Genomic DNA, 27,050 nt, shown 5'->3' with positions numbered 1-27,050 from the left:
AAATTAGGGCAGTCGCTCTTGTGAGAAATCAGCCTTGCACCAACAGAAATCAAGCTGTTACACCAAATGCAATCCTGGATAAATTTATCTTAAGAAGCAAGCCTGCAGAGGAAGATAAAATCAAGTTAGCAGAGGCTGAGAACACTGTCCATAGACAAAAAGCCACTGTTCCCTTTATGGCTTGCAGATTAAAGTTTTCCCTTAAAAATCATTTCTCCCCACTCAAACACTACCACTAAAACTTCCCTTGAGCCCCAAGCGCTAGGCAATATGTTGTTATGTGTGAACAGAGCTCTCAATGGAGCTTGCATTAGAGAAATCATATTGAAGCTTCCTGTTGGCTGAGAGAGGTGTCTACAATGGGAGGAATATTACAGATTATTCTTACTTTACATAAATATGCTTCATCACCTCCACAGCTAAAACACAAGGCTCTGCATTTTGAAGAGGAATGTTTTTGGCTAAAATTAAATGGGCTTGGAATAAGTGCAATCCAGAGGCTCCTGGCTCAGCAGGAGGGAGGGAGGTAAGTCCCTGAGGGCCCGTGTGCCAAGTCCTCCTGAGCAGCTTTGCCCCAGGGCTTGCCTGCAGTCAGCAAATCTCCTGCCAGCACAACTACAAATCCCAGATGAGCCCATGAGGATTGTTGTTCTAATTAACTAATGAAGCCGTCTCCTGTTGGGAAGATGGATAATCTTAGCTGGAGGCTTCCTCCCCGTGGTGGGAGAGGACCTGGAGCAACACCCAGCTCCTCCCAAGGGACCTCATAAATGTTTGTACACCCCGGGGCTGTAGGTGCTGCAGGGAGGTGCTCCCAGGCACAGCATCTCCCTGCACCCTGCCCTCAACCTGCCTTCAAAAATCTGACTCTGTCTTCTGTCTCACCCTGCCTTCAACCTGCCTTCAAAAATCCATCTGACCCCTTCCTCTGTCTGGCAGGTCCAAAAGCAGCTCGGCTGCTCTCAGCCCTGAGTTTTCACTTTGGTCTCACAGTTTTCAGGCAAATCACAAGAGAAAAATTAACATTTGAGGAGGGTGAAGTCTGTGCAGGATCTCCCTGAGCTGCAACCATGCGCAGCACAGGAGGATCCACTTCAAAGGGAGGAGCCACTTCATTAAAAAAGAGAACTAGAGCTTTTGATATCAAGATAAACATCCTGATACACATCAAAGCAGCTTCCTCTCCTTGTCCTCAGACACCCTCTCCTGCTTCACTTAAGTTATGGATTTTGGAATTATACCTCTGCCTAATCCATGCTGTGCTGCATCTCATCTGGATGGCTGTTTGGTGGGGGAGATTCTGGGTGCTGTTTTGTGCTGTGTGAGACCTTCAGGTCATGTCCATGAACCTAAACACTCTGTCATTGCCTTCTGTTCCACACACGAAGAACTAAGAGCTGCTGGTGAAAGTGATTCCATTTCCATTGAAAAACATCATGTTTTTAAAAGAAAGTGCTGTAGGGAAGGGGCCAAAGGCCAGCTGGGTTGCCTGAGAACCCAGAGACATCCATCCCTTTGGACACCCACCTTGAATGGATGCAGGCCCATCCTTGGGCACCCAACAGCCTGGGAGAGAGGACTGAGGTGAGGATGCAGGGGTGGTGTGTGCACAGGGCTCTGGGGGAGTCACAGCCTGGGGAGAGCCTGGTTCAAGCATGGCTTAAAGAAAGAGGCCATGAAGGTATACAGCTGATGGGAAAGTAAAAGGCAGCTGTAAAGCAGCAGTTTGCAGGCTTGATTTTGTAAATAACTAGGTTGTCAGGCACCTTTTTTATTAACAGCAGGATTCTCAGACAGTCTTCTCGTAACAGTCCTTGGCTGCTCTGGGAACAGATATGAAGGTTTTGAGAACAGATATGAAGTTTTTGAGAACTTTTCATATCACAGTGAGAACACTAATTTTGGTTTCAATAACAACCACAGGTATTGTAAACAAAAGGAGGGGTTAGAGTTTTCTCTGTAACCTATCGTGAGCTCGGATTTTGCAATGTGCATGAAGTTAATTAACACTATTATAAAGGGTGACTGATTTCATCAATAAATCGGAGTCGATGCTGATCAACAACAAGATGGGTCATCTCCCTTCACTTTCAACAGGATTTCATAAGACTCAAGAGCCTTGTCCAGTTCCTAATGCCAACACCTCGTGCTTTTGCTGTGGCCAGGGCTTTATCAGGGTGGCCAGTGGAGCTGGGCTGCAGGTGAGCTGTGGCCAGGAGTTCTGCATACCCCTCATCAGGTCACCCCAGGCCTTGGGGCACTCTTTGGGACAGGAAAGAAAAGAGAAGTGGCTGATGCAGTGGGGAAGACACAGGACTGAGCATTCAGCTATTGGCAGGCAACTACAGACACAGCCCAAAGCTGCTCTCAGGGCAGCCATTTGGGTCACATTGGCTGTGCTTCAGGTTTGTGAGATGGGGCTGGGCTCAAGAGGGCACAGTTCATCACCTCCAGGTTACTGTGTGCTGGCTGGAGCGAGGCACAGGGGCAAAGAGCTTGCTGTCACTGGCAGGTAACAGCTTTATTAATTCAATTCTTCTAGACATGAACATAGGCTCTGGACATGGGGCAGGCCATGCAGGAGGGAGAGGATCAGGAGGGTGGTACAGCTTTGACTTGCTCCAGAATGGGTTAAAAACAAGGGAAAATCCTCCCCCCAAGTCTCCACTACCCCAGGGATCCATTCTAGCTGCCCTGGCTGTTTTGTTTCAGCTGCCCTGTCCAAGCTGCTGTGTGCGACAGAGGCCGAAGGAGTTGTATGCCCAGGCTGCCCAGCGCAGTATCCTCCAGGCCCCATGGCCACTAAACAGCAACACTGAAATCCTGTTGAGGCACACTGGTGCTTTCACTTGTGTTTCCAGCCTGGAGAAGATCATGCATGCCCCAGAAGAAGCCCACCCTTTTCCCTGTGCTCTCTTGGCTGTCACTCCAGCCCTCAAGTGCAGACACATTGCATGTGCCTGGAGAGGCGGTCTCACCAGGCAGGGCTTGTGATGGAGACCCCCAGGAAAGGCGAGGGCTTCGTCTATCCCAGACCTCTCACACCAGCATCCCCCTGTGCCAGCCCCATACGCCTGCTGGAGTCTGCACTGCGCCCCAGCACTCGGGGCTCGCTGGGGAGAGACTGGGGCGCAGCCCTGCCCCGCTGCCCCGGCACCGCCCCGAGCCCCAGCCGGAGGGGAGCAGGGCCGCGGGAAGCGGGGGCCACGGGATGTGTGCAGGCGGAGGCTGGAGCACAGGGAGCCGTGGGGCGCCCCAGCCTGGCCTTTCACTGCACCCCTGCACCCTCCAGCACCGCTCACTGCAACCCCCTGCGCCTCTCACTGCACCCCTGCACTGTTCGTTGTCATCCCCTGCACCCCACTGTTCCTCCCACAGCCTCCTTCAATGCACCCCTCACTGCACCGCTCATTGTGCCCCCTGCACCTCTCACTGCACCCCACCACTCCGGGGAAATCCCGGTTCCCAGTGTCCCACATCGCTGTGTCCCCCTCGTACCTCTGCTGCTATTCCCTGCGCACAGACCTGCAGCTCCCAGGACACCACACATCCCCCAACACCACCCTCCTCAGCTGCCAGCCCCCTCCTGCAGTCCCATCTCAGAGCACCCCTCATCCCCTTCACCTCCTGAACGCAGGGGAACAGCCCACCCCACTGCCCCAGCACCCCAGAGCTGAAGGATTGGTGCTGTAGTGCCTCAGGGCTGGAAGGAGTGGGTGTAGACCCAAGTGAGGAGCGTGGCAGAATGGCAGGGAGCAAGCCAGGGTGTTGGGGAGTGTGGTGGGATCACGGGGATCCCAGCAGGCTGACTGGGAGCATGACAGGACAATCAGTGGAATGATGTGGAGCACAGCAAGGTCAGTGTGGAGCATGGACAACCACAGCCCAGCCATCGGAGCTTCCCCAGTGCAAGCAGCAGGGCTCAGGAAGGGAGATCCCACCTTCCTCTCCTCTTTGCCCGCCCTCATAGGTCCCAGGAAGAGAAATCCGGGGCAGAGACATTTGCAGGCCCCATCACTGCGAGGCCTGGGGCCAGAGCTGCTGGCCAGCAGCCAGGTGGTTTCTGCTCCTGCTTGGGAGCACAGAGGATGTTTTGTATGCAGTGGTGGGAGCACCGTGCCCACCAGGGCTGGCCCTGCTGCCAGCAGCCCCACAGCCCCCAGCTCTCGCCCACTGCATCACGAGGCCTCTGTGCCTCTGTGGCATGCCTTTCTCTCCCACCCAGGGTGCACAGCTGGGATGGGATGAGGGACAGTGCCGGGGCGCCACAGGCCTTTCCAGCACTACCTGCCCATGTTTCTCCTCTGCTAGATGATGTCTGGGCTGTGATGTTGTTGCTCACTGCTGCTGTGACACCTACTGTCCCCCTGCCACTTTGCTGTCGGGCCCTGTGACTGTGCCCCTGGTGCCTCTCCACAGCTTGGCCACATGTGGGGTGCTCCAGCCAGCCGCTGTGCCCACCTGGAGGATGTGGGGTGCCCTGGCAGGCTCCTGGAAGATGGTGGGGCAGGCAGTGGGCCAGGGTGTGGGGTGGAAAGGGCAGGAGTTCAGGGACACCTAGCCGGGAAGTTACAGGGACGTACTGCAACCTCACCCTGAAAGTCGTGCATGGCATCCAGGCAGTGATGAGCCAATCCATCATCCATACATCCTCAAATTGGAATAACAGCTGCTTCAATATGGACTGCTTGCTCACCTTCCTGCCTGGGCTTGATCTGGCATGGACTGGCCTCTGCACGGTCTCCTCATCTTCTGGGAGAAGTCGCAGGCCACCTGCCAGCCCTCCAGCATGTGGCATCTGGCATGGCACACCATTTTCATGACGTCTACATCATGATGTACACTTCCTCTTCCTGGATGTGGCAGAGATTCTGAAGGCAGACAGCACCCTGCCCCATCCCCACGGAGGCTGTGCACAAACTGGTGAAGGTGGGGGGTCCAGGTGTGCGTCAGAGGTCCCATCTCCAGGAACACACCATGGTATGTCTGCAGCTACTGCTACCTGATGATGATGATCCATGTGCTGAAGCAGGAGGATCCCTCCTGGAGCAGGAGGGCCTCATCAGAGCATGTGGCAAGCCCAGGCTGTGAAAGCCCCAGGAAGAAGTCTGCCAAGAACCTGGACACTAAGAGACTGCGGCTTCTGCACACGCTGCCTCCCCAGCACAGAATCACCCACCCCAGCCTCCTTCCCTGCGGAAGGATGCAGCCTGGGCTTCCTGGCCTCCACTCCTGGCACTGGCCCTGCTCTGCTCCACAGGCAGCAGCACATCTCCCAGGAATGTCTGACGCCCACCCCAGGTACTGCTTGCTGTAAAGGGTAAATAAATTACATCTGCCCCATGCTGTGTGGGCTGGGAGTTTCTGAGTCTGTAAATAGCTGAGTTCCCCTCATGCTCATCTCGAAAGTGAGAAGGGGAACATTCCCCAGAGAGGGGGAAAGAATTGGTCAGTTGCCATCACTGGTAGAAAAGCTATTTTTAATTTTATTAAATGTCTCTCTAATATAAACAAAAAATATCTGGAACCTCTGATATAAAGATATGTGCCATGGCTCTGTAGCAAAGCTGTTGCTCCTGGGGCCAGCGATGGTGGCACTCAGGGGGGATGCACCTGGCATCAGGGGACAGCTAAGGCTTCTCTTTGTGATCCCGGGAAGTGTGAGGAGCACCGGGGTGGCAGGGCCCTCCAGAGCCACCCTTAGAAAGGGGCACGTGGCCAAGGGGGCCAGGATGGGTCTGTGGCGGGAGCATGAGCTGGTGCATGCTGTCGCCCATCTGCACGAGGTTCTCCAGAAGTCCCCGCTGCTGCTGTGATGTGTACAGGATCTCCACCAGCACTTGGTGGATATTCTGGAGCGAGCCTCTCACTTCAGACTCTGCAGTGAGAGAGGGGTCAGTGGCACCTCACCATGGTTCCGAGAGCTCCCTGTGAGGCTGTCGTGGAGCTGCAGGGAGCACCCACCATGCAGGCTTATGTCTGATGCATCTTTGCCTGCTGCTGGCTGCTCACTTGTAGCTGCTGTCCTGTGGGAGCCCGTGGCTGCAGCAGCCAGTGGCAGCACTTGGTTTCCTCTTCCCATCCCCAGGGACATCTCACCAGGAAAACCTGTCACGAAAGCCTGGCATGGAGCAAACAGCAAGAGTGATAGAGACACCCAAATTTAGCCTGACTACGACACAGAGCCCTGGGAATGCACTGCCTCTGGGGAGCCCGTGCCCTTCTCATTGGCAGGACAGGATGGAGCAGTGTCCTGGAGCATGAGGATTCACTCAAAGCTGGAGACACTTACTGGCCTTTCCCTCAGCTCCTTCCTGCTTTAGGTCAATGTGACATCTTGGAAGGAGAGCAGACCCAGCCTGTGAGCTGCAGTCACCTCTTGTGCCAGGGCACACAAGCATGGTAGCTGGGGCATGGTACTCAGGAGGGAGAGGGAAGAGAGGCAGCAACCGGTGTCTGCAGTGAGAACTATACCAGACCCTGGCTGGGGCTGACCCACTGTGGGGCTGAGGGGGTTTACTGGGCTGAGCAGGGCCAGGAAAGCCTTACGTGGCATGGCAGGGGCTGTGGGTGGCACTCCAGCAACGTGTTCCCCACCAGCTGCTGGGAGAAAGCAGAGAGGAGACATACGCCTTCTGAAGGGACCTGCTGGTGGATCACCACCAGCCCGGGGTCTGCCCGCCTTGCCCCGGCCAGCCCCTCAGCCTGACGTGCCCTAGCCACAGCTCCAGAGCGCCCTGCAGGGCCCCAAAGCACTTCAGAGCGAGGTACAAAAGCAGGAGTCACTCACCCACCACTGCAATGCAGCCACCTCTGGGCTGGAAGGCAGCAGTGGCAGAGCAGTGCACAGCAACCCTAACAACACACTACGACTGGAAGAGAAGGAGAATCCCACATCCACTTGAAACTGCAGGGAAAATTGGGCAGACAGAAGGTAGTTACCCAGTGTGGGAAGATGGCCGGGGTGCCCACACAAACCAGACTCAGGGATGTATCCTGCATCACCTCAGGGCCAAATTCCCAGGAGTGTGAGCAGTGAGGGGCCTACAGGTTATGCACGTGGGTGGGCTGAAGGGCAGGGGAGCTGCACAGAGCTCTGGCCCTCAAAAACAGCCCAAACTCACCTGAAGCTTTATGATGTTACCAGGCCAGTGAGGAGCCAGTAACTGCCGAAGGGAAGGGAATCACATGCCCTGCAATGCCACCAACCAAGAGACCCCTGCGCAGTATCAGGGCCACTGCCCCTTCCAGACCTCTCGCCTCATGATCTCCCCTAGGGAGCCAGCAGCCTTGCCATGCCCTCAGGCTGGTGCTCCCTCCTGCCCTATCCCAGCCATCCCCATCCCCACATGCTCTGGGGCTGGTCTGGAGCCAAAGCCTGCGGAGATGGAAGTCAAAACACACCCATCGTTGACCATCCCTGCTGAAGGACATGTGATGGATCCTCTGGTCCTCTCAGCCTCCCATTCCCACCATGCTGGCATGGGCTTGGCTGGAGCCATGGCTGGAGCCAATGCAGCTCAGCACAGCAGGGCAGCTCAGTACTTACGGCTCTCTGGCTCGTTCTTGGCATGCTGCAGCATCGGTGACAGCAGCACGCTGGGGGTGTCCCCGCCAGCGCCATGCTCTGCAGGGGTGCAGAAAAGAGCTTCAGTAACTGGGGTACAGAGGTGTCCACCACCGCGCAGCCAGGACAAGCTGCCTGAGCCCATGGCTACCTGGTGGCTCTGGTGAGGATGGAGGCTCTGGTGAGGATGGAGAGCGTGTGCCACGGGCTGACCTGCGCCTTCTGGAGGGCAGCCTCATCACGACTAGCGGAAAAAGAAAGACCATCAACAGACCTTGGGTGTCCACATAGAACCAGAGTTCTACCAGCACCCCACATCCAGCCACGCTGCTGAGCCCACACGCCCGTCCTCGGCACCCACCTGGCATCCACAAGGCACCCACCTGATATCCTCCGTTCGCCAAACTCAGGCTGCCCCGCCGCCTTCCAGATGCTCTTCATGGCTCGGTAGTGCCGCGGCAGCAGGGCCGGGAGCACTTCTACCCTGCGGCGCCTCTGCCGCTCCGAGTGGAAAGCCTGCTTGAGCGCCTTCCACTTGGTGCGGCACTGGGCCACGGTGCGCTCGTAGCCGGCGGCCGCCAGCCCCTGGCAGACCTCCCGCCACAGCGCCTCGTTGGGTCGCGTCGCGGAGCCCATGAGCTGCGCGGCCTGCCCCGAATCCCCCACCAGCGACAGCAGGCTGTCGACCTCCGCCTGCGTCCAGGACGACCCACGGGGCATGCTGCCGGCCCGGGCCGGCGTGCCGGGGATCGCTCGGCCGTGCGCTCCCGGGGGCGCGCCGGGAGGATGCCGCGCCGGGGGCGGCACTGGGAGGCGCTCCGGGAACCGCCGGGAGGATGCCGCGCCGGGGGCTGCCCCGAGAGCCGCGCCGGGCAGCGCCGCACCGGGAGCGGCACCGGGAGCGGCACCGACCGCCCTTGCGCCGTACCGGGCGCCGCGCCGGGAGCTGCCGGGAGGCGCCGGGAGCCGCATGGAGCATGTGCAGCCCCGAGGGAGCCGCTGGGAAACGTAGTCCTGGGCGGGACATGCTCCCGCAGCGAAAGGCGCAGCTCGGAGCGGGATCCTTGCGTGCCCGCCGGCTGCCCGGGGTGCGGGGAGGCTCTGCCGCTGCCCCTAACGAGGGCACGGCACGGGGGCCATCACGGGGGCCATCACCCCCTGGGGGCTGAGGCGGGGGATAGAGCACCCCAACCACCCCCCATTTTCCAGGGCCGAGATGCAGCTGCAGCCACATGCAAAAAAAGGGGCTTGTAAGGAAACACCCCGTGGCCTTGCTCCTTGGAGAGGGGGGCAAGGGGATGTGTCCTGTGTCCCGAGGATACCCAGTCTTCCCTTGCAGTCCCCAGGGCAGATCAGACCGAGAGAGCCGCGCTTGTTCAACCTGGAAAAGAGAAGGTTCGGGGGAGACCTTAAGCAGCTTTCCGGTACCAGAAGGACTAAAGAGAGATGGAGGGGGACTTTTTGCAAGGGTGCGTCGTGATAGGAGAAGGAGGAAAGGTTTCAGATTGTCAGAGGGCAGGTTCAGCTTAGATATTCATCACAGAATTTCCTGAGTTGGAAGGGACCCACTGCAATCATCAAAGTCCAACTCTTTGCACTGGACACCCCCAACAATCCCCCTGTGTGCCTGAGAACAGTGTCCAAATACTTCCGGAACTCTGCCAGGCTTGGTGCTGTGATCACTTCCCTGGGGAGCCTGTTCCAGCTCCCAGGCACCCTCCGGGTGAGAAACCTTTCCCTAATATTCAACCTAAACCCTTCCTGACAGCAGTCACTGGTCACCAGAGAGAAGAGATCAGTGTCTGCTCCTCTGCTTCCTCTTGTAGACTGTGATGAGGTCTCCCCTCAGTCTCCTTTTCTCCAGGCTTGAAAAAACAAAGTAACCTCAGCTGCTTTCCATATAACTTTTCCTGCCTTAGGAAGAAATTATTGTGAAGATGGTGGGACACTGGCACAGGTTGTCCAGGGAAGCTGTCCATGCCCCATCCCTGGAAGTGTCCAAAGTCAGGTTGGAAGGGGCTCTGAACAACCTGGTCTAGTGGAGGGTGTCCCTGTCCTTGGCAGGAGGCTTGGAAGGACATGACTGTAAGGTCCTTTACAACTCCCTGGCGTGTCTGCCTAGCCCAGCCCGGGCTGCATGTTTGAGCCAGCAGCCATTCCCTCTGCTGGCTGCCCCCAAGCCGGGAGCGTGCGGTTCCCTCCCGCCGGGATTCCGGGATGCTCCCCTGCACAGGGCTGCCCCTCGCCCCTGATCCCTGGCAGCCCCATGAGCCCCCCGGGTTCTGTGCCAGGTGGTGCCTCTGGGGACCCCACCAGGAAGTGACACTTTCCATTTTGCATCACAGCCGTCTGACAGGCTGGGCTGGGAAAGGGCTGTCGCTGCCCCGAGGGCTGCAGAGCAGGAGAGCGCTGAGGGGATGGACGAGGGTGTCATGTACGCCGACCTGCGCTTTCCCCCCACACCAGGTAACGGCCCCCAACTCTCTCAGTGGGTCCCCTGCCCTCCTGCAGCCCCTTGCCTTCCCCAGAAATGTCCTCCCAGTCCTGCTGCCCCCACTCCCTCATTGTGGGTGTCCTCTCTCGGACAGCTCCTCTCCCGCCTGCTCTCGGGGTGGGGGGCACGAGGGGCTCGAAGGCAGGGCATGCCCTGCCGTGCCACAGCACAGACGCTTCCCCTCTGCTCTCCCCACCAAGCGTTGCGTGCAGGCAGATAATTTCAAGGACAATCGAGCTGCTGTAAACAGGTTCTTCTCCCCCACTTTTCCCAGGCTCCCCCAGTGCCTCCTGACATCCCACCTGGGATTCACAGACATTTCCTCCCTCAAGGCTCCCTCCAAAATATGTCTCCTCCTCCCCCACCCCGGTCTATGTTAACTCCTTTTCTCAGCCTCTCAGCAGCGAGTGCGCCTGCCCTGGTGCTGGGCAGCCCTCAGCCTGGGTATCCTCTCCCTGACACTGCTGCTGGCACAGATCATCCTTGTCAGCCTGAGTTTCCAGTGTAAGTACCAGCCACGCAGTGCCCAGATCTCTGCAGAGGGGGCCCTGGTGTCGAGGCTGGCACCAAGGCCTTGTGTCCCAGCAGGATGAGCTGTGGCTTCCCCATGGAGCTAGGTGCTTCTGACTGGGGCTGAGGGCATCATTGTGGGCTCTGGGGCAAGCTGAAGAACTGGTGAGACAAGACACCACCTACGTGGCTGGAAAAGGAAGCTGGGGCGACAGCGTGGGCTTGGGAAAAGCCACTCCATCAGGTGGCAATGAAAGGTGGGAGGGAGGGCACTGATACTGAAAGACAGCAGCACTTTCCCCGAAGGCCTGCTGTGTGCAGGGCTCCCAGGCACAGCAAAATCTGCGAGGACCTTAGCTTGGTGTAGCTAAATCAGGGGACACCTCACCCACAGCCACGAGGCTGTCCTGTGGGGCAGGACACTGGGTGCTGCTGGCAGCAGGAGCCCAGAGGTGCTAGGACCCAGCTGTGCTCTTCTGCTGCAGATTTAGTGCAACAACAGACAAGCTGCACAGACGGTCTCTGGAGAATAGAGGAGAGCCCCAGCTATGGGAAACAGACACTGGGAGGTAAGAGAGCCTGGTGGGCTCCTGGGTAAGGTCTGGAGAGGGCCTTACTGCTGCTTTCAAGCAACCGAATCCTACGCGAGGATGTTTCCCTGAGCTCTCTCCTTACATATTCCTTCACCTTTACTGCCCAATCCTCAGCTTGTGGTGTGCAGCCTGCCCCAGCACTGCTGAACAGGCTGAACTGCTGAGGCCCCTTTAGAAGAGATGACCCCAGACAGCTCAGTGTTACCTGGACACAACACCAGCACCAGCCCATGGGTGCCACCAGCATCCCTGTGCCCAATGACATCAGCTTCTGGTGCAGCTGAAACCTTATCTGAGCCCCCAGCACTTTGTAAACTGTGTTTGTATCACTTCCCTAACCTGCAGCTCCCTGCTCAATTCCAGCATGATCCTGTAGCTAGCCCCTCTTCCCAGGGCTCTGGGGCTGGAAAGTTGGAGCTGGGCTCACAAACGAGGGCAGATGCAGAGTGGTGTCCGTGGGGCAGGCATATGAACAGGATGGGTTGGTCGACTGCCCACTGTCACTCTCCTGGTCCCTGGGGCTGGTGACAGCAGCCCTGGCCAGCTGCCCCACCCCACCTGGGTGTTTCTGGTGTGCAGGGCAGTGCCAGTTTTGCCCGGTTGGCTGGCTCTGGGATGCGGGGCAGTGCTACTACTTCTCCTCTGCCAGAAAGAGCTGGGAGCAGAGCAGAGAGGACTGCTGCTCCAGAGGGGCACAGCTGGTCACCATCCAAGCCAACAGCACCCTGGTGAGTGCACCCTGCCGGCTCCCTGTGAGCACTGGGCTGTCCTGGTGGCCACCTCACGGTCCCTCCGCAGGCACAGCATTGTCTCAGCTTCCCAGCCTGTGTGCCCAAAGCCTGGCACAGCCTCCAGGCAGGGAGCTGGCAATGCCCACACAGCACAGCCCCATCTCTGACCTGTGGCTGGGCTGGGTGTCCCCCGGAGCTCAGGTGGGTCCTCTCCTGTGCTAGGCGTTCCTGGTGCGCACAGCTAACATGGACGCCTTCCACGTGGGGCTGAAGCAGGATGGCTTCAGGTCTGACTGGAAGTGGCTGGATGGCACTACGCTGGAATGGTGAGGCTATCAGCTTGTTCCCAGCCGGGTGTGCTGAAGGTCCATCAGCAGGGCTCGGGGTGGTGCTGGGGACAGGCATGCAGGGATGTAATCCAGATTTTGGCCACCTCTTTTCTTCCCAGGACTGCATTGGGGCATTTTAGGGAAGGGGTGTTTTTAGCAGGGGCCTGACCCTGGTGCCCACACTCTGCCTGGGTCTGCAGGGGATTCTGCAAGAGCAGGGTCCAAGTTTGGTCAGTGCTCAGCCCTGCTAGGACTGACCTGGGGGTACTTTGTGAGAGATGGGGCTGGGGGCATCAGGGCATGGGGCCTAATTGGGAAGAGGCTGGCGGGAGACTGTGCCCCTTGGCGAGGGTGAACTTTGTTCCCACAGCATCCCTGTGCTGTGTCTGGTCCCTGGCTGTGGGAGCTGCTGATGGGACAGCCTTGGTTCCTCCTGCCCATTCTATCTCAGCCAACACTCTCCCTTGCAGGATCTTCCCAGTCCAGCGCTACACCAGGTCCTTCCAGGCTTGTGGCAGGGTGTCAGGCTTGGGACTTTTAGGTGGTGCCTGCACAGACGCCCTCAGATGGGTCTGCAAGCAGAGTGCAGCCACCGTGCAGTGGCTCCAGTCCTCGCCTCCTGCCTTCGTCTGGGGAAACACCACCTACAGCTGTGTGAGGCCCTGATGGCCAGGGTGACCCCCAGCCTGTGCCACCACCCCATTCCCTGCCTGACCCCAGGGCACGGGCATTCCCAGACTCTGCTGCCTCCTGGCACAAACCTCTTTACCCTCCAGAACTCTGCACTTTGCCAATAAACTCTGCCGATAACTGCAGCTGGCTTTGGGGTGTGGGGGTGGGAGGATGGAGGTGCATCCTCCAGCTCCCAGACTCGGTGGCATCACTCACAAGTGGGAAATTGCGTCCTGTGGCCAGGAGCCAGCATTGAGCCAGCAGGAATCCAAGCATCCCTGTGCCCAAAGGCAGCGTTCAGCAGCAGCTCCCGTTCAGGCTGGCACAGGTCCCATGAAGGCTCTGGGCTTTCTGATCCTGCTGGTTTCCTGGGGCTTTTGCTTCCTGGGTCATGCTGCTGAGAGGTGACCCTCTGCCTCTGCATCCCAAGGAGGACTTGGGCTGGGCAGCACTTGTTTGCTGGTGCCTGCCTAGTCTGAAGAGGTTCCAGCAAACATCCTCACTTTGGGTGATGTGTGAGGGCCTAAAAGGCCTGCTAGGGCTTGATTTGGAGTTGTTTGGTCCTAGAGGCTGTTCTGGTTTTGGTGTAGACCACTGGGTTTTTCCAGCAGCCTGCAGTTCTGGGACAGACCTTGCTGGGACTCTCTCCCAGCACATGCAAAATACCAAACCCCACAGCCAGGGCAGCCTGTCAGCCTGAGCAGCACTGGGAGGTGCATGGGGAAGGGTAGGCCTGTACCCAGGGGCTTGGGCCCTTCACAACGCAGAGCATGCTGAGCAGGAGGGAAGTCATTCACTCCCCACCCCCTAAAATGAGAATATGTGGAGGAAAAAAAAGACTTTTTTGCAAATAAAGCAACTACTTCTGCTTTTGTGGATATGAAGATGTGTCTCCACTTAGTATGGTCTCAGCCACACTCTGTGCCTGACCACAGTGAAGAAGGACAGAGGTGGGTTCCTTCCTGGGCTGCTGCTGCTGAGCTGCCTGCATGGCCCAGAGCGGGGCCCACAGTGACCTGCAGTGTGCTGAGGCTCTGCTCCTGTCCCCCTGTGCCCTGCACACCCCAGTGAGGGTGACATTCACTGCAAGATCCTGCTGCTGGGCTGGTGCTGACCGTGGCCAGGCTGGGTGGAACCCAGCTGTGCTCACTGCCACAGGGATGCCCCAGCACAGGGTGGGCACTGGGTGATGGCAGTGGGACCGTGGGGGGTGCCCATTGCCCACAGGCACTCAGCTTGTCACAGGCTTCCCATGGAAGAGTCTCAGATGTCTCATTCCACAAAGCCATTTATTCACAGCGCAGTAACACAGAAACAGCTCAAAATGGTTCCTCTGAGGATGGGTACCCAACAAAGAACACCTGAGCTTTTATCCCCTCAATGTCTGCTTGTGCTCAAGGCTTGCTCCTCTTCCTCTCTTCTCCTGCCCCCCTCTGTGTCCATCCACCTTGCTTTCATCATCCCTCTCCTTCATTTTGCAAAAGGTCAGCAGTTCCTGCCTCCTGCAGTGTCTCTCAGTGTCCGTGTATCTCTCTGGCACCTCTCATCCTCCTGCCCTTTGCTATCCCCAGGCTGGCAGCTCACAGCCTCTTGCCTCGGGCTCCCACCTGAGCTCAATCTCTGCTTTTCCATCTGCATCTCTGCCTGTGCCTTGCAGGCCCAGCTGCCTGGAGCAGAGGTGTTCCTCAACAAGGGATGTCTGTACCAGCCTTCCACTGGGGGAGGCTTGGTGAAGGCGGGTAAGATGCTGCCACTGAGTCCCTTTGAGGACTCTGTTAGTTTTCCTGGCTGCCCTTTGCCTCTGCCACTATTTGCTGCTGGCTCCTACCTTGCCCTTTCTTATCCCTACATCTCCTGTCCTGGGCTGAGCTTTGTTGTCCTGCCTCAATGCCAGGAAGGAGATGCAGCACAGCTCCTGGGCATGCAACTATCCAGTGTAGATGGGGAATCCAGGCAGGATTTACCAAGGGGAGGCAATGCCTGGCCTGCCTCCTGCTGTGGCAGCAATGGGGAATGTTTATCATGAACCTTTCAGGTCTGGGACTTGGTTTCCCATGGTCTCCTCACTGGCAAAGTGGGGATATATGATGGCAGGAGTAGAGGAGGAGAGCTTGGGTGGAAAACCTGAATGGTGTGAGGGCTGCAGGGGGTGTCAGAAACACCCCTGTTCTCCTGAATGCAGTTGCTGAAGGGTTGATTCTGGGGTTTGTGCTCATTGGATCTTTCATCAGTGCACTGGATGGAGGGTAGGGGGTGGCTCAGGTGGCTGGGGGGCAATACCACATCGGTAATGTGTAACTGGAGGGCAGGATTGGGTACAGAGAGGCCTGGAGAAATGGTTTTATGGGAGCCTGCTGATACTGGGGTGGGTAAAAGTGCAAATCCTGCAGCTGGGAAGAAAGGTGAAGCCATATATCAAGATGGGCAAGTAAGCAGCCATGCTGAACCAGGCCAGGGAAAGCATGGACCAGAGGCTGGATGGGGGCTGCAGTGTGTCCTTGCAGTGGCAACTGCAACACTGTGGGCAGTGGGGGCTGGAACTCAGGTCTTTGGGAGCAGGGAGGACATTTGGACTCTGCAGGACAAGCCAGACACAACAATCTTTGTTTTGCATGATAGCTGAGACTGTAGGGGACCTGCAGTCCTGTCCCAGCCTTGCCATGCCATTGGGCTGGCTCCACCAGCCTCCTTCTGTGGAAGCTCTCCTAGGAGCTGCCCTCTCAGTCTGAAGCCATTTGCCCTTGTGCTCTTGCTACAAGCCCTTGTGTAAAGTCTCTCTCCAGATTTCTTGTAGCCATTTTTGGTAGTGGAAGGCCACAGTAAGTTTTCCCTGAAGCCTCCTCTTCTCCAGGCTGAACAATCCCAATTCTCCTCACAGGAGAGCTGCTCCATCCCTCTGATCACCTTGGTGGCTCCTCTGTGCTGGCTCCAGCCGGTCCCTGTGGTTCCTGTGCTGGGAGCCCAGGGCTGGATGCAGGGCTCCAGGTGGGTCTCAGCAGAGCAGAGCAGAGGGGCAGAATCCCCTCCCTGCCCTGCTGCCCACGGGGCTCTGGGTGCAGCCCAGGACACGTTTGGCTCTCTGGGCTGGGAGTGCCATGGCTGGGCCATGTGCAGCCTCTCACCCACAGCACCCCCAAGCCCTTCTGGGCACGGCTGCTCTGGGGCTGCTCATGCCCAGCCTGGGCTGGCACCAGGGGCTGTCCCAGCCCAGGGGCAGCACCAGCACTTGGCCTTGTTAAACCCCATGATGCTCCCATGGGTCACTCCTCGAGCTTTTCCAGGTCCCTCTGGATGGCATCCTGTCCTTCAGGTGTGTCAAACACCTCAGCTTGGTGTCACCTCCAAACTTGCTGAGGGTGCAGTTGATCCCACTGTTCACATTGTTGACAAAAGTACCGAATAACATTGGTCCCAAGTTGAATCCCTGAGGACCAACATCATCACCAGTGTCCAGTGAGGATACGGAGCCATTGAGCACTATCTTCTGGATGGAGCTCTTCCACTGAACAGTTCACCCATTGAATCCATTTATCTCAAATTTAGAGGAGGACTGTGTTGGAGGCTTTACAGAAGTCAGACAGATGACACGTGCAGCCCTTCCCTCGTTCACTGGTGCAATCACTCCATTGTAGAAGGGCACTGGGTTGGTTGGGCAGGACTTGTGGTGAAGCTGTGCTGGCTGTCCCAGGTCCAGCTTAGCAAAATGGTTGCCAACACATTCCCCTCTCTGCAGAAACCCTGGCTGAGGCAGGGAGGGTCACCCTGAGTCCTGGACTAGGGTCTCTCATCACCCTCCTTTGGCAGATAAGGTCCAGCCACATTCTTAGGGATCTTTCCCCCTTGGTGGGAGGGTTCTTCCTTTTTCCCCATGTTCCCAAGTCTCCCTAGTGCTCCTTCCTCTCTCCCACCATCTTATCAGTGCACCTCCATTTTTCAGAACCATCTTCATTTGCAGTTCCACTGTGCTCCCTTTCTTTCCATGGTTTCAGGATTCACACATTCACCTCCCATGGTCTTAGGGCTCTTCATTGCCCTCGTTTTCCTCCCGTGGTTTCCTCATTCATCCACCACATTCTCAAAGCTCCCCAGCACTTCCCCACTCCCTAAATGGTCTCTGGCTTTCCAGCATTTTCTCATGCTGATGGCCCCACTGCCAGCACCCTTTCCAGGCAGGACCCAGCCATGGGCAGGTGATGAAGGCAGAAGAAAGGGCAGGATGAGAGCTGTCAATGCTGAGAGAAGGGACAGGCTGTAAATCCACAGGTCTCCCCGAAATGGACAGGTTGAGGACATCAGTGTGTCAAAAATATGCAAAAGGCAGATCCTGCACTCTGGCAGCCTTGGGGTAACAAAGAAGGTGAGAGCTGGGCTCTGCACTGGAGCTGCATTGGCCAGGGCACACAGGGACATGCAGTGGCACAGTACAAAGCAGTATAACGTGTGTTTGCTTGAGTGTGGGAGAGGGGAATAAGGACTGTTTTCCATAATCCTTGCTTTGAAATAGAGATACTTTTCCCCAGCAGTTTTGCAATGCAATTGAGGCAAAGCATGCCCTGGGGGCAGGATCCCAGGGTGCACACCCAGCTCCTGGTCCTGACTCCAGGGATGGAGCCGGGGTGGCAGCAGTCACTCCTCGGCCAGAAAAAGAGGAGGAAGCTCAGGTACACGGCTCAGATTTGGGGATTTCTCGCAGATCCACGGGTAGGGTTTGTTACATGGCTGATTCCACATTTCCCCGAGGATTAGTGACCAGCAGTCTGGAGAATGGCGTTTCCTAGGAAAGAAGGCACGTCTCAGGCCAGCCGTGACAACCTCCTCACCATGGACACTGCTTCCCATAGATCCCAGTGCTGCTGGGGCAGGCAAGGCACCTGGCACAGAGAGCAGCCTGAGGAAGTGTCACATTCCTCCTCCTGCTCTTCTCTGCCACTTGGATATTTGGCACTGCACCCCAGAGCTTGGCTCTACCCTCACCCCCCTCCCTTGGGCCACTGCTCAGGGGACCCTGTCAACCCTTTTGGGGTGTCACAGGGGAAAAACAGCACCTTTCTATCATGGCCAAAGGGCAGGGGCTTGTGCCAAGGATTCTTGCACTTACGAGGGATGTTTGCTCTCCATCCACATAGGTCTCCTTGCCACATAAGGAGGTTTTCCTCCAATCCAGTAGTACGCCTTAGATGCATGCACCAAATACTAGGGGGGAGAGAAGCTATCAGCCACCTGCTTCATGACCAGCACTTGCCAGGTGCCCAGGAGCCCCAGGGCTGGCTGTGCTTCTCCCATCAGACTGCCAGGATGGCAACCTGGGGCTCATGGTGCCACCCTGGGGCTTATGGTGCCACCCTGGCACCTCCGCAGATAGTGCTGCAGCTGGGGGTCTGCCCAGCACCACCCTCCTGGGGTACCACAGCCCCCCTGCTCCATACCGGCACTGTCAGTGGTGACCACTCATCCTGGACCAGCAGCTGAGCAGATCTCCCTTCACAGTCGTTCCTGCTCTGCTCCCAGGTCTTGTTTGTCACCGAGATGTAGAGGCACTTGCTCTTGAAGAGTACCCAGCCCCAGGGGCAGCAATCTGGAGGCGGGGGCACAGCTCAGATGCTCATCCTTCCATGGATGCTTGGGGAGCTCAGCCTGGCTGAGTTCAGCCCCCGCATCTTTGCAGCAGCATCAGCTGTGCCCCAGCCCCGTCACGCTCTACCTGTGTTCACGCAGGCACGCAGGCTGCTCACGGCCCTCTCGCTGCTGTTGAGCCTCGCCTGCACCTCCTGCATCTCCCTCTCTGTCCTGCCCAGCACCCCCGTGACGCGGCGCAGCTCCAGGCTCAGCCTGTCCAGCTCCAGCTGGCTGATGTTGCCCTCGTGCCACGCACGCTGCAGCTCCTCTCTGGCCCACGCCAGCTCCAGCTGGGTCTGCTCCAGGCTCTGCCCCTGCGCCCTCAGCTCCTGCGACAGGCGGCCCTGCTCGGCCTTGTGCTCACGGGAGGAGTCCTGCAGGCTGCGGGTGACCTGCCAGTCTGGGGACAGGGGGGGTGAGCTGGGACACGAGCATGGGGCCCTGCCTGGGGCATGCCTCTGGCAAGGGAGAGTGGGATAACAGTATCTGGCTGTGGGTGGAGGCTGTCCTGGGAGTGCCAGTGGGAAGGGAATGGAAGCCCCAGGGGTGGCAGGTGGAGGGGAGACATTGGAAGGCAGCAAGAGACAGTGGGAAGACAAGGAGAGTCGATGAGAAGGCTGTGGAAGGCAGTGGGAGGCAATGGGAAGGCAGTGGAAGGGAGTGGGAGGCAATGGGAAGGCAGTGGAAGGGAGTGGGAGGCAATGGGAAGGCAGTGGAAGGGAGTGGGAGGCAATGGGAAGGCAGTGGAAGGGAGTGGGACGCAGTGGGAGGCAATTGGAAGCAGCAGGAGGGTTTGGAGGGCAGTGGGAGGCAATGGGAACACAGTGGAAGGGAGTGGCAGGCAATGGGAAGCAGTAGGAGGGTTTGGAGGGCAGTGGGAGGCAATGGGAACACAGTGGAAGGGAGTGGCAGGCAATGGGAAGCAGTAGGAGGGTTTGGAGGGCAGTGGGAGGCAATGGGAGGCAGTGGGAAGAAAATGGGAAGGAAAAGGGAGGCAGTGGGAAGGAATGGGAAGTCAGCAGGAGGTGGTGGGAATAAAATGGGCAGGCAACGTGAGGCAGCGGGAGGAAGTGGAAGGAAGTGGGAGGCAATGTAAGACAGTGGGAAGTCAGTGAGAGGGAATGGGAGGTAGTGATGGGAAGGCAGTCAGAGGGATTAGGAGGCAATGGGAGGGAGTAGGAGGCAGTGGGAGGAAATGGGAGGCAATGGTTGAGAATGGGAGGCAGTGGGAAGACAGTGGGAGGAAATAGGAAGCAGTGATAGAGGGTGGGAGGCAGTGGGAGAGATTGGGAAGCAGCAGATGGCAGTGAGATGGCAGTGTCTGGGCAGTGAGAAGACCGTGGGAGGAAGTGACAGGCAGTGGGAGGCAGTGGGAGGGATTGGCAGGCAGTGGGAAGACAGGGGCAAGACCATGGGAAGGGGTGGGAAGTGGTGGGAAGGCAATGGAAAGGCAATGGAAGGGAATGGAAGAGACTAGGGGAGCCAAGGGGAGATAGTGGTAGGCAGTGAGAAAAGCTAAGGCAGTGTGGGGCAGCTCGTGGAGGCCATGCAGGAGCCCCGGAGCCCAGCCCAGGCCTCCTCCCTGGCAGCCCCCGCAGCCAGCCCCTCTCCCAGCCCAATGCCCTCCTGGCTGCCCCCACCCCCGGCAGCCACCGACTCACGGCAAACGCTCAGGGCCACCACGGCCACCAGCAGCAGCAGCAACAGGAACAGGCTGGCTACCAGCAGCGCTGTGGGGACGCGCCACGGCCGGCTCCAGCGCCCTGCAAGAGAGGAGCACCGGCAGCATCACCCCGTGGGCATCTCCCTGGGCATCCCCCTGGTGCCCTGCATCCCCGCGGCTGCTCCCTGTGTCCCCACCTGGGTTGGGCTCTGCTGTCACCAGCCCCAGCGGTGACACGTTCTCGTAGGGACTGTCGTCGTCGTCGTCAGGCGCGGTGGACGGTGGCCGCGCCGCAAACTTCAGGTCGGCATAGACCACACTCTGGGCCATGCCCCGGGCGGCCCTGCGGGCTCTGCTCCGCATCAAATGAAGATGCAGCTGGTTTCTGCAGAAGCAGAAGTGTGGCGAGGAGTGACGGAAGGGAAAGTACGGCAGTGGCATCCTGCCATTGGCCAGGCACCACTGTTGGGCTCCCCCTCTGCTCCCCGAAACAGCTCAGGGTCCCCTGGGACAGCACTGGGGTGGTGCAGCTTGGGGCTGGAGCATGGGGCACAGCTACAGAGAATTCACCAGATTTCCTAGGGCAGGGCGGAGCAGGTCTGGCTTCCAGCTGGGAACAGGTCGCTCTGCTGCTGACTCCATCCAGGATGGAGGTTCTCTCTTCTTGGTGCTCTGCAGGATCTGAGCATCACTGCCCTACTGCCTAAAAGAGACTCCCACACTGCAGCATGAGCTTTCACTTCTCCTCTCGTCAAGGCCACATCTCTCCACTCTGCCACCAAATACACTATGGAAAACCACATCCCAGACACCAAAGGGTCATGATAAATGGCCCTGTTCTCTCCCCTCGTCCCCATGCCGGTGCTTCCAAGCACTAGAAGGCACACCAAGCAGTCACCCAGTAAATCCCACTGGCCTTTCCCTGCATGTCCTCCCTGGATCTGGACCCCTGAATGCCCAGGTGGACATGCTCCTTTTTGTTCCAGGAGGTTGAGTAGAGGTTGCCCAACTTTTAGTTTTCTAAACCTCCTTCCCGTCCTCTTTAAATCTGGCTTTGATCTTTTGATTTCTCCACTGAGGAAGAATTTCCCTTGCTCCTGCAGAGATGATGGACAGTGGCTATGTAACACTGTGCTCCCCCAGCATCACTGTGCACCTCCAGTGCAGTCCCAGGGACTGGCTGTGTTCAGATGTGCCCATCTGGCCATCTGAGAGACAGTGGGAGGCAATGGCAAGGCAGTGGAATGGAGGGGGAGGCAGTGGGAGGCAATGGGAAGCAGTGGGAGAGTTTGGGGGCATCCCTTCTGAAACCTGCCCTTCTCTGGATGCCGTTCAGTAGAGACCTCTGAGACACTGAGGGCCTGGAGGGACCAAGACGGTGTTTGGAGGGACGAAGAAGGTGTTGTGAATGCTGGGATTGTGGTCTTGGGAAGGGAAGGCAAAGGGGACATCACTGGTTTTTGTAACTCTCCGGGGCTGTTTTGGAGCAATGCCAAAGCTGGGGTCTTCTTTGGAAGGGACCAGGGAGAACATGAGAGGTAGTGGAACAAAATACATCATGGGGAAATTCCCACTCTCAGAGGCTGGGAGGGGAAATCTCAGTCTGTGAAGATCTCCAGCCCTCCACAGAGCTGTCCACGCAGGCAATTTTCTCCTGTTTTCAGGATTGCCCTGCTCTGCCCCGCAGTCCCCAGATTTGGGTCCATCCTTTGCTGTGCCCCTGCTGTGACACCTGGCTGTGCTGCCCTCACCCTGCCCCTGCCTAGGGGACCATGAGAACTTTTAGGGCGTGGGAGGGGATGGGCTGGTGTTTCTGGGACCAATGGGAGGGTGCTGGTCCCCGCAGCCGTGCCTCACTAGTCCCATCTGCTAGAGTGCAGAGCAAACTTCTGCTTCTGCAGATGCTGGCTGCACTTCTCCTTTGCACCTCTGAGGGACGGCGCAGTCACCTGGAGCAAAGGGGACATCGCAGAGAGGCATCCCCAGGGCAGAGTGGGCTCAGGGCTCGCCCAGCGCTCCCCACATGGCCCAGCTTTATGCTGACCTGAGGTTTGCCAAGGTGATGGGGGGCCGGAGCATGGCCAGCCAGGCACTGGAGGCAGGTGAGAGCCCACAGGCCCCGCCACGCTGTCCCTGCCGTGCCCAGCCCCTCGGCCTCAGCTGCCCTCCCCTGCCTTCCTCCCACAGCCTTCAGCATGAATGAGGCAGAGAGCCCCTACGAGAGCAGCCAGCCAGCACTGGCAGGGCAGGATGGGGATGGAGATGGAGAGCCCAGCCCAGGTGAGCATCCAGCTGCATTCCAGCAGACCCAGGGTGGTTCTGGGCTGGGTTGTGGGTGGTGTTTTGGGGTCCTCCCACTCCCACTCCCATCACCAACACCTGTGCTGTCATGCCACCACTCTCCTGCTTGTATCCAGGAGGGAGGTCTGGGGGCTGCCAGGGGTTTTCCAGCTCTTCAGGCGATGTCTGTTGTGTCGTGCAGGGTGCTGGTCCCGTCGGTGGTGCATCCCTGTGGGACTGCTGACAACTTGCCTGCTGCTGGTGGCCACCGTGGCCCTGGGGACTTGCTGTGAGTTGGGGGACTGTGAGCATCTAGGGCTGGGAATGTGAGCATCACACTCCCTGGGTTGGGTTGGGTTGGGTTGGGTTGGGTTGGGTTGGGTTGGGTTGGGTTGGGTTGGGTTGGGGGGCATCTGTCTGGGGTGGGCACTGTGGGTGAATGGAGGCATGCTCATGCACACTCACTGCTGAGTCCCTGTGCTGTCTGCCACAAGCTGGCCTATATCCCTCGCACGTCCCTCACACCGCCTTTGCCTCCCATCATCCCTCTTCCTCACCTTACTTTCCATTTCTGCCCCTTTTCTTTCCCATCCTGGCACTGTCCAGCCTCATATTGCTGTACCCTCCCTGCCCTTCACCTGCTGTGTCTGCTCCTATGCCCATCCTGCCTCGTCCCTTGCCAGATCCTACCCAACCCTTAGCCGTGCACTTCCCTGCTGCATCCTTCCCTGCCACCTTTCCCATTCATCATGGATAATCCCCTGCCTTACCCTGCCCACCCCACTTGCCTCAAGCAGGGTCAGTCCCACATCCGAGCTGTCCCATGCTCGTGTCCCAGCTCACCCCCCCTGTCCCCAGACTGGCAGGTCACCCGCAGCCTGCAGGACTCCTCCCGTGAGCACAAGGCCGAGCAGGGCCGCCTGTCGCAGGAGCTGAGGGCGCAGGGGCAGAGCCTGGAGCAGACCCAGCTGGAGCTGGTGTGGGCCAGAGAGGAGCTGCAGCGCGCGTGGCACGAGGGCAACATCAGCCAGCTGGAGCTGGACAGGCTGAGCCTGGAGCTGCGCCGCGTCACGGGGGTGCTGGGCAGGACGGAGAGGGAGATGCAGGAGGTGCAGGCGAGGCTCAACAGCAGCGAGAGCACCGTGGCCTTCCTGCGCTCCTGCACAGCCATAGGTAGGGTGGTGATGGCGCAGGGAGGGGGTGCTCCAGCACTGGCACTGCTCAGCAGGTGCCAAGGGCCAAGTGCTGGCTTTTTTGACCCCATGGCGGGGACAGAATGGTCCAAGAGCTGAAGCAGTGCTGGAGCAGACACTGGGCTTGTGATGCCTGCTGGGAAGGTGTGGGGCTGTTCCTTGTCACCCTCCAGGGCATCTGTGGCTGAGCAAGCCCCTCAGCTGTGCCCCTACCCACAGATTGCTGCCCTTCGGGCTGGCTGCTGTACAGGGGCAAGTGCCTCTTCATTTCCTCGGAGAAGAAGACGTGGGAAGACAGCAGAGATGAGTGTGAGAAGACATATTCTCAGCTCCTGGTCACCAAATCCTGGACTCGTTGGACTGTGCCGGTAGGGTGCTGGGGGAGCTGAGGGCAGGGGATGGTGTGTCCAGCCATGAGGTCCCCAGGTGGGCTAGCACGGTTCTGGGGGCCCCCTGTCCTGCCAAAACATTGCAGAGTGCAAGGCTCTTTTCTGGAGCACATGGCTGGTGGTTGACATGGGATAGAAGGTCTCTGGCACCCCTGGTCCTTCCCAAGCTGGACCAGGGCACCAGGGCTCGAGAACTTCCAGCCCCAGGGACTCCTTGGGAAGATGGTCACCCTGCTGTGAAGTAAATAGTACTGCAGTACATGGGTGCCATGGAATAAAACATGGAAAAGCACTTTTTCTTCTTCTCCAGACCTTTCTGAAGAATGCAGATGTCCCATACTGGATTGGATTGCAGAAGGGCAGTTTTCCCTGGTACGACTATGGCTGGCTGGAGGAAGAGGACCCAGACAGTGAGGGAGGCTCAGAGGCCTGGTTCTGGGTGGATGGCTCCCTTTATGAAAGGTACATGGCAGCACTGCCTTTTCCCAAAACTCCCCTCCTCTGGCATGGCTCTAGGAAGGGTTTTAAACCCCACCAGTACCCAGCTCGAGGCACAGGCCCTGGGGAACAAGGAGCATCAGAGCAGCAGGGACTGAGGGAAGGTGGGTGCAGTGGTGTGATGAGGTGCTCAGAGGACACGCATATGGAAAGCCAAGACACGTGGGTGGGTAAAATGCAGGGCAAGAGAAGCAGGAGCCAGCAGGAATGGACAGAAGAACCCCCAAATTTTATCTGGGGCCTAAGCAAGGTGTTGGAGCGCCATGCCTATCTCCCACATACCTTCTTAATTCCTCTCCAAAGGGAGATCACAGCCTTCTGTGGAGAATCCTGGGCTCCTCCCTGCCACGTGCACCATCTCCTCAGCTCGCTGCCGCTTCCTCTTGCAGTGTCTGAGAGCACTGGGGAGGAACAAGCCTGTCTGGCCAGGTTCTGGGGCGCTGGCCCTCCATCCTCAGCCCTGCCACGGGAGCTGTGCCCGGAGCGGAGCCAGGCTCAGGCCAGCTCCTCTGGTTGTCCTTGTGTCCTCAGGGAGGACCTGGCTCTCCCCACTGCAGGCATGAACAACCCCCAGCAGTGAAAGCTGAGAGGGCGCAGGCTAAAGGGGTGTCACAGGCACTGCAAACCTTTTACAGTGTTTCTCAGCCTGTCCAGGGAAATGCAGGAATGCATCAGCTGAGCCTTCAGCCTGTGAAATCAGTAGGGGAGGACTGGGAAATCCCCCTTTGACTGCAGCATCCAACCCCTCCTCTGCCAGTGTACAAAAGGCGGTTGTCAGCAGCAGCATCTGCCTCAGCAGGGTTTGTAGAAAGAACATGTCAGTGCCTGATGTGTTGTTTGTTTCCCCATCCAGGCCGTGGCAGTCAAAATCGAACGGAACCTGTGCCATAATAAGCCGTGGGAGCATCAAACCCGCGCAGTGCACTGGTCCCGGTGACCTGCACCTCTGGATCTGTGAGAAGGCAGCAGGGCCAAGCCTCCCTTTCAAGTGAGGACGGCTGCTGTCCCAGCACTGCTGTGGTGAGTCCTGCTGAGACAGGGACACACGGGCCCTGTGGGGTGTGCCTGGAGGAAGGCAGGGAGCCTGCAGCTCTGCCTCTGGGATATCGACTCCCTCTCCCATGGAAAGGGAGAGGAATGCAGTCACCTCCCTGTGCTGGATGGACCCTGCCTCCATCCCTTTGTTGCCATGGGCGTTCTGGGTCTGAGGTAGCTCAAGAGCTGAAGCTGTGGCTCAGCTAAGGAAAGAGATGGGGGAAAACTCTTGGCAAGGTGCTTTCCCAGCCCCGTTGCATGTGTTGGAGGCTGGGCAGCATCTCACCTTCACCGCCACCCTCACCCTCCTCTGCTTCCCCCTGCAGCACCTGCACCCTGCACCGCCTCTGCTCCAGCCTCGCTGTGCCCCTGCCCAGGATGTCCCATCCATTCCAGCCAACCCCTTCCCTCCCACACCCCACTGCCCCTGGGCCACCCAGGGCCTTCCCCGCGATGCCCAGCAGCATGGATGCCTCCAGCTGGTGTGCTCTGGCTGAGTGGCACAGGCTCCACAGCCAACCCCACACCTGCATGGGACACTTTGGGTCCTCCTGAGCACAACAGCTGTGGGCAGTGGGGAGCTCAGAACCAGCTGCAGAATGGATCAAGCTCTGGAACTCAGCGCTGGAGCCGTGCCACACAGCCAGCATGGAGAGAGCTGCGGTGCTGTGGCATGTCAGGAGCAGGAGCTGGGGACAGCCCAGCCCCATCCCCACAGCAGGAGTTTTCTGCTTCACCCCATCGCAGGAGCAGCTTGGCCGTGGCTTTCAGACAACCCAGCACTCGGCGGCCTCGGCAAAGCTCAGCACCCAAGGAGGGAAGCTGAGCCCGAACTGGCCCCTGCCTGTGCTGACATTTGGGGATTTTTTTGCGCTAATTAGAAAGTAGAGCAACGACCCTTAGGGTCCCATGGTGTGATTGTGCTTTTCAAAAGCAAAAGTTAACTCAGGCACTTGTAGCAGGCTGACGCTTTGCAAGACAACTCATCAGGACTTAAAATAGCTGCTAGAAACGTGCACATGTGAAGATTAAGCAAAGCAGCCCTGATGTAACACTGTGGCCAGGTGAGAGCAGAGGAAGTGATGTTCAGCCAGGCGAAAATGCTCTTGGTCTACGATAAGGTTGTGTGTGCCATATATAGCTGATGAACTGCTGTGTGAGTAAGCTTGCATGAAGAGCAAAAGGGTGTTAAAGGCAGGCTTTTTGGAGGGGGCACGTGTCACTCATCTGTCTTGTCTGCTGGCTAAACTCACTTTATACCAATAAAGAGACCCAGTTTTTCTGCTCTTTGTTTTCTTGTACACCACAGCAAACACTGTGGATTCAAGGGCATGAACCCAAAGAACCTAAATAATGAAAAAGAATTTGTTTGAAGGCATCTCAATCGCAATGGGTGCTTTAGAGGAGTTGAGATCTTGGGTTGAGCCAGGCTGGTTTGCAGTCCTGGAGGAGTTCCCCAGAGTGCCCAGGCAAGACCATG

The 27,050-nt window shown here is 58.0% G+C and overlaps 4 protein-coding genes across 10 annotated transcripts; 2 read left to right on the top strand and 2 right to left on the bottom strand.

Moving 5' to 3' along the window:
* Nucleotides 1–5,463: 5,463 nt before the first annotated feature.
* LOC134432005 (uncharacterized) lies at nt 5,464–8,332 on the bottom strand. Of its 6 annotated transcripts, none has more exons than XM_063180373.1 (6): nt 7,951–8,332; nt 7,719–7,811; nt 7,550–7,627; nt 6,550–6,603; nt 5,995–6,108; nt 5,464–5,878 (listed from the first exon to the last, which is right to left on the bottom strand). In XM_063180373.1, exons 1-6 carry the CDS (start codon nt 8,285–8,287, stop codon nt 5,631–5,633), a joined length of 924 nt encoding a protein of 307 aa, XP_063036443.1. In that variant the 5' UTR covers nt 8,288–8,332; the 3' UTR covers nt 5,464–5,630. The 6 variants fall into 6 exon arrangements, with proteins under 6 accessions (XP_063036443.1, XP_063036444.1, XP_063036442.1 ...); XM_063180374.1 differs by having other exon boundaries at nt 6,013–6,108; nt 7,951–8,331; XM_063180372.1 differs by having other exon boundaries at nt 5,965–6,108; nt 6,550–6,600; nt 7,951–8,327.
* A 1,598-nt stretch (nt 8,333–9,930) lies between these two features.
* Nucleotides 9,931–13,745, top strand: LOC134432057 (killer cell lectin-like receptor subfamily G member 1). Of its 2 annotated transcripts, XM_063180448.1 has the most exons (6): nt 9,931–10,033; nt 10,455–10,565; nt 11,057–11,140; nt 11,744–11,892; nt 12,118–12,221; nt 12,695–13,745. In XM_063180448.1, the coding sequence occupies exons 1-6, from the start codon at nt 9,985–9,987 to the stop codon at nt 12,888–12,890; spliced, it is 693 nt and encodes a 230-aa protein (XP_063036518.1). In that variant the 5' UTR covers nt 9,931–9,984; the 3' UTR covers nt 12,891–13,745. The 2 variants fall into 2 exon arrangements, with proteins under 2 accessions (XP_063036518.1, XP_063036517.1); XM_063180447.1 differs by lacking the exon at nt 10,455–10,565 and having other exon boundaries at nt 9,952–10,033.
* A 421-nt stretch (nt 13,746–14,166) lies between these two features.
* LOC134432245 (B-cell differentiation antigen CD72-like) lies at nt 14,167–20,624 on the bottom strand. The gene is given in 7 exon segments (XM_063180763.1): nt 14,167–17,670; nt 17,995–18,089; nt 18,323–18,471; nt 18,598–18,912; nt 20,174–20,275; nt 20,373–20,546; nt 20,549–20,624. Coding segments are annotated over 7 exon segments (1,059 nt in total). The 3' UTR covers nt 14,167–17,522.
* Nucleotides 20,625–22,107: 1,483 nt separating this feature from the next.
* LOC134431954 (B-cell differentiation antigen CD72-like) lies at nt 22,108–26,817 on the top strand. Its single transcript, XM_063180254.1, has 8 exons — nt 22,108–22,277; nt 22,363–22,455; nt 22,658–22,744; nt 23,314–23,628; nt 23,868–24,016; nt 24,348–24,499; nt 25,389–25,555; nt 25,897–26,817. The coding sequence occupies exons 1-7, from the start codon at nt 22,199–22,201 to the stop codon at nt 25,525–25,527; spliced, it is 1,014 nt and encodes a 337-aa protein (XP_063036324.1). The 5' UTR covers nt 22,108–22,198; the 3' UTR covers nt 25,528–25,555; nt 25,897–26,817.
* Nucleotides 26,818–27,050: the final 233 nt, after the last annotated feature.

Source organism: Melospiza melodia, chromosome Z, assembly GCF_035770615.1.
Source record: "Melospiza melodia melodia isolate bMelMel2 chromosome Z, bMelMel2.pri, whole genome shotgun sequence".
Taxonomy (NCBI): domain Eukaryota; kingdom Metazoa; phylum Chordata; class Aves; order Passeriformes; family Passerellidae; genus Melospiza; species Melospiza melodia.
This window is presented reverse-complemented; position numbering and strand designations above follow the sequence as displayed.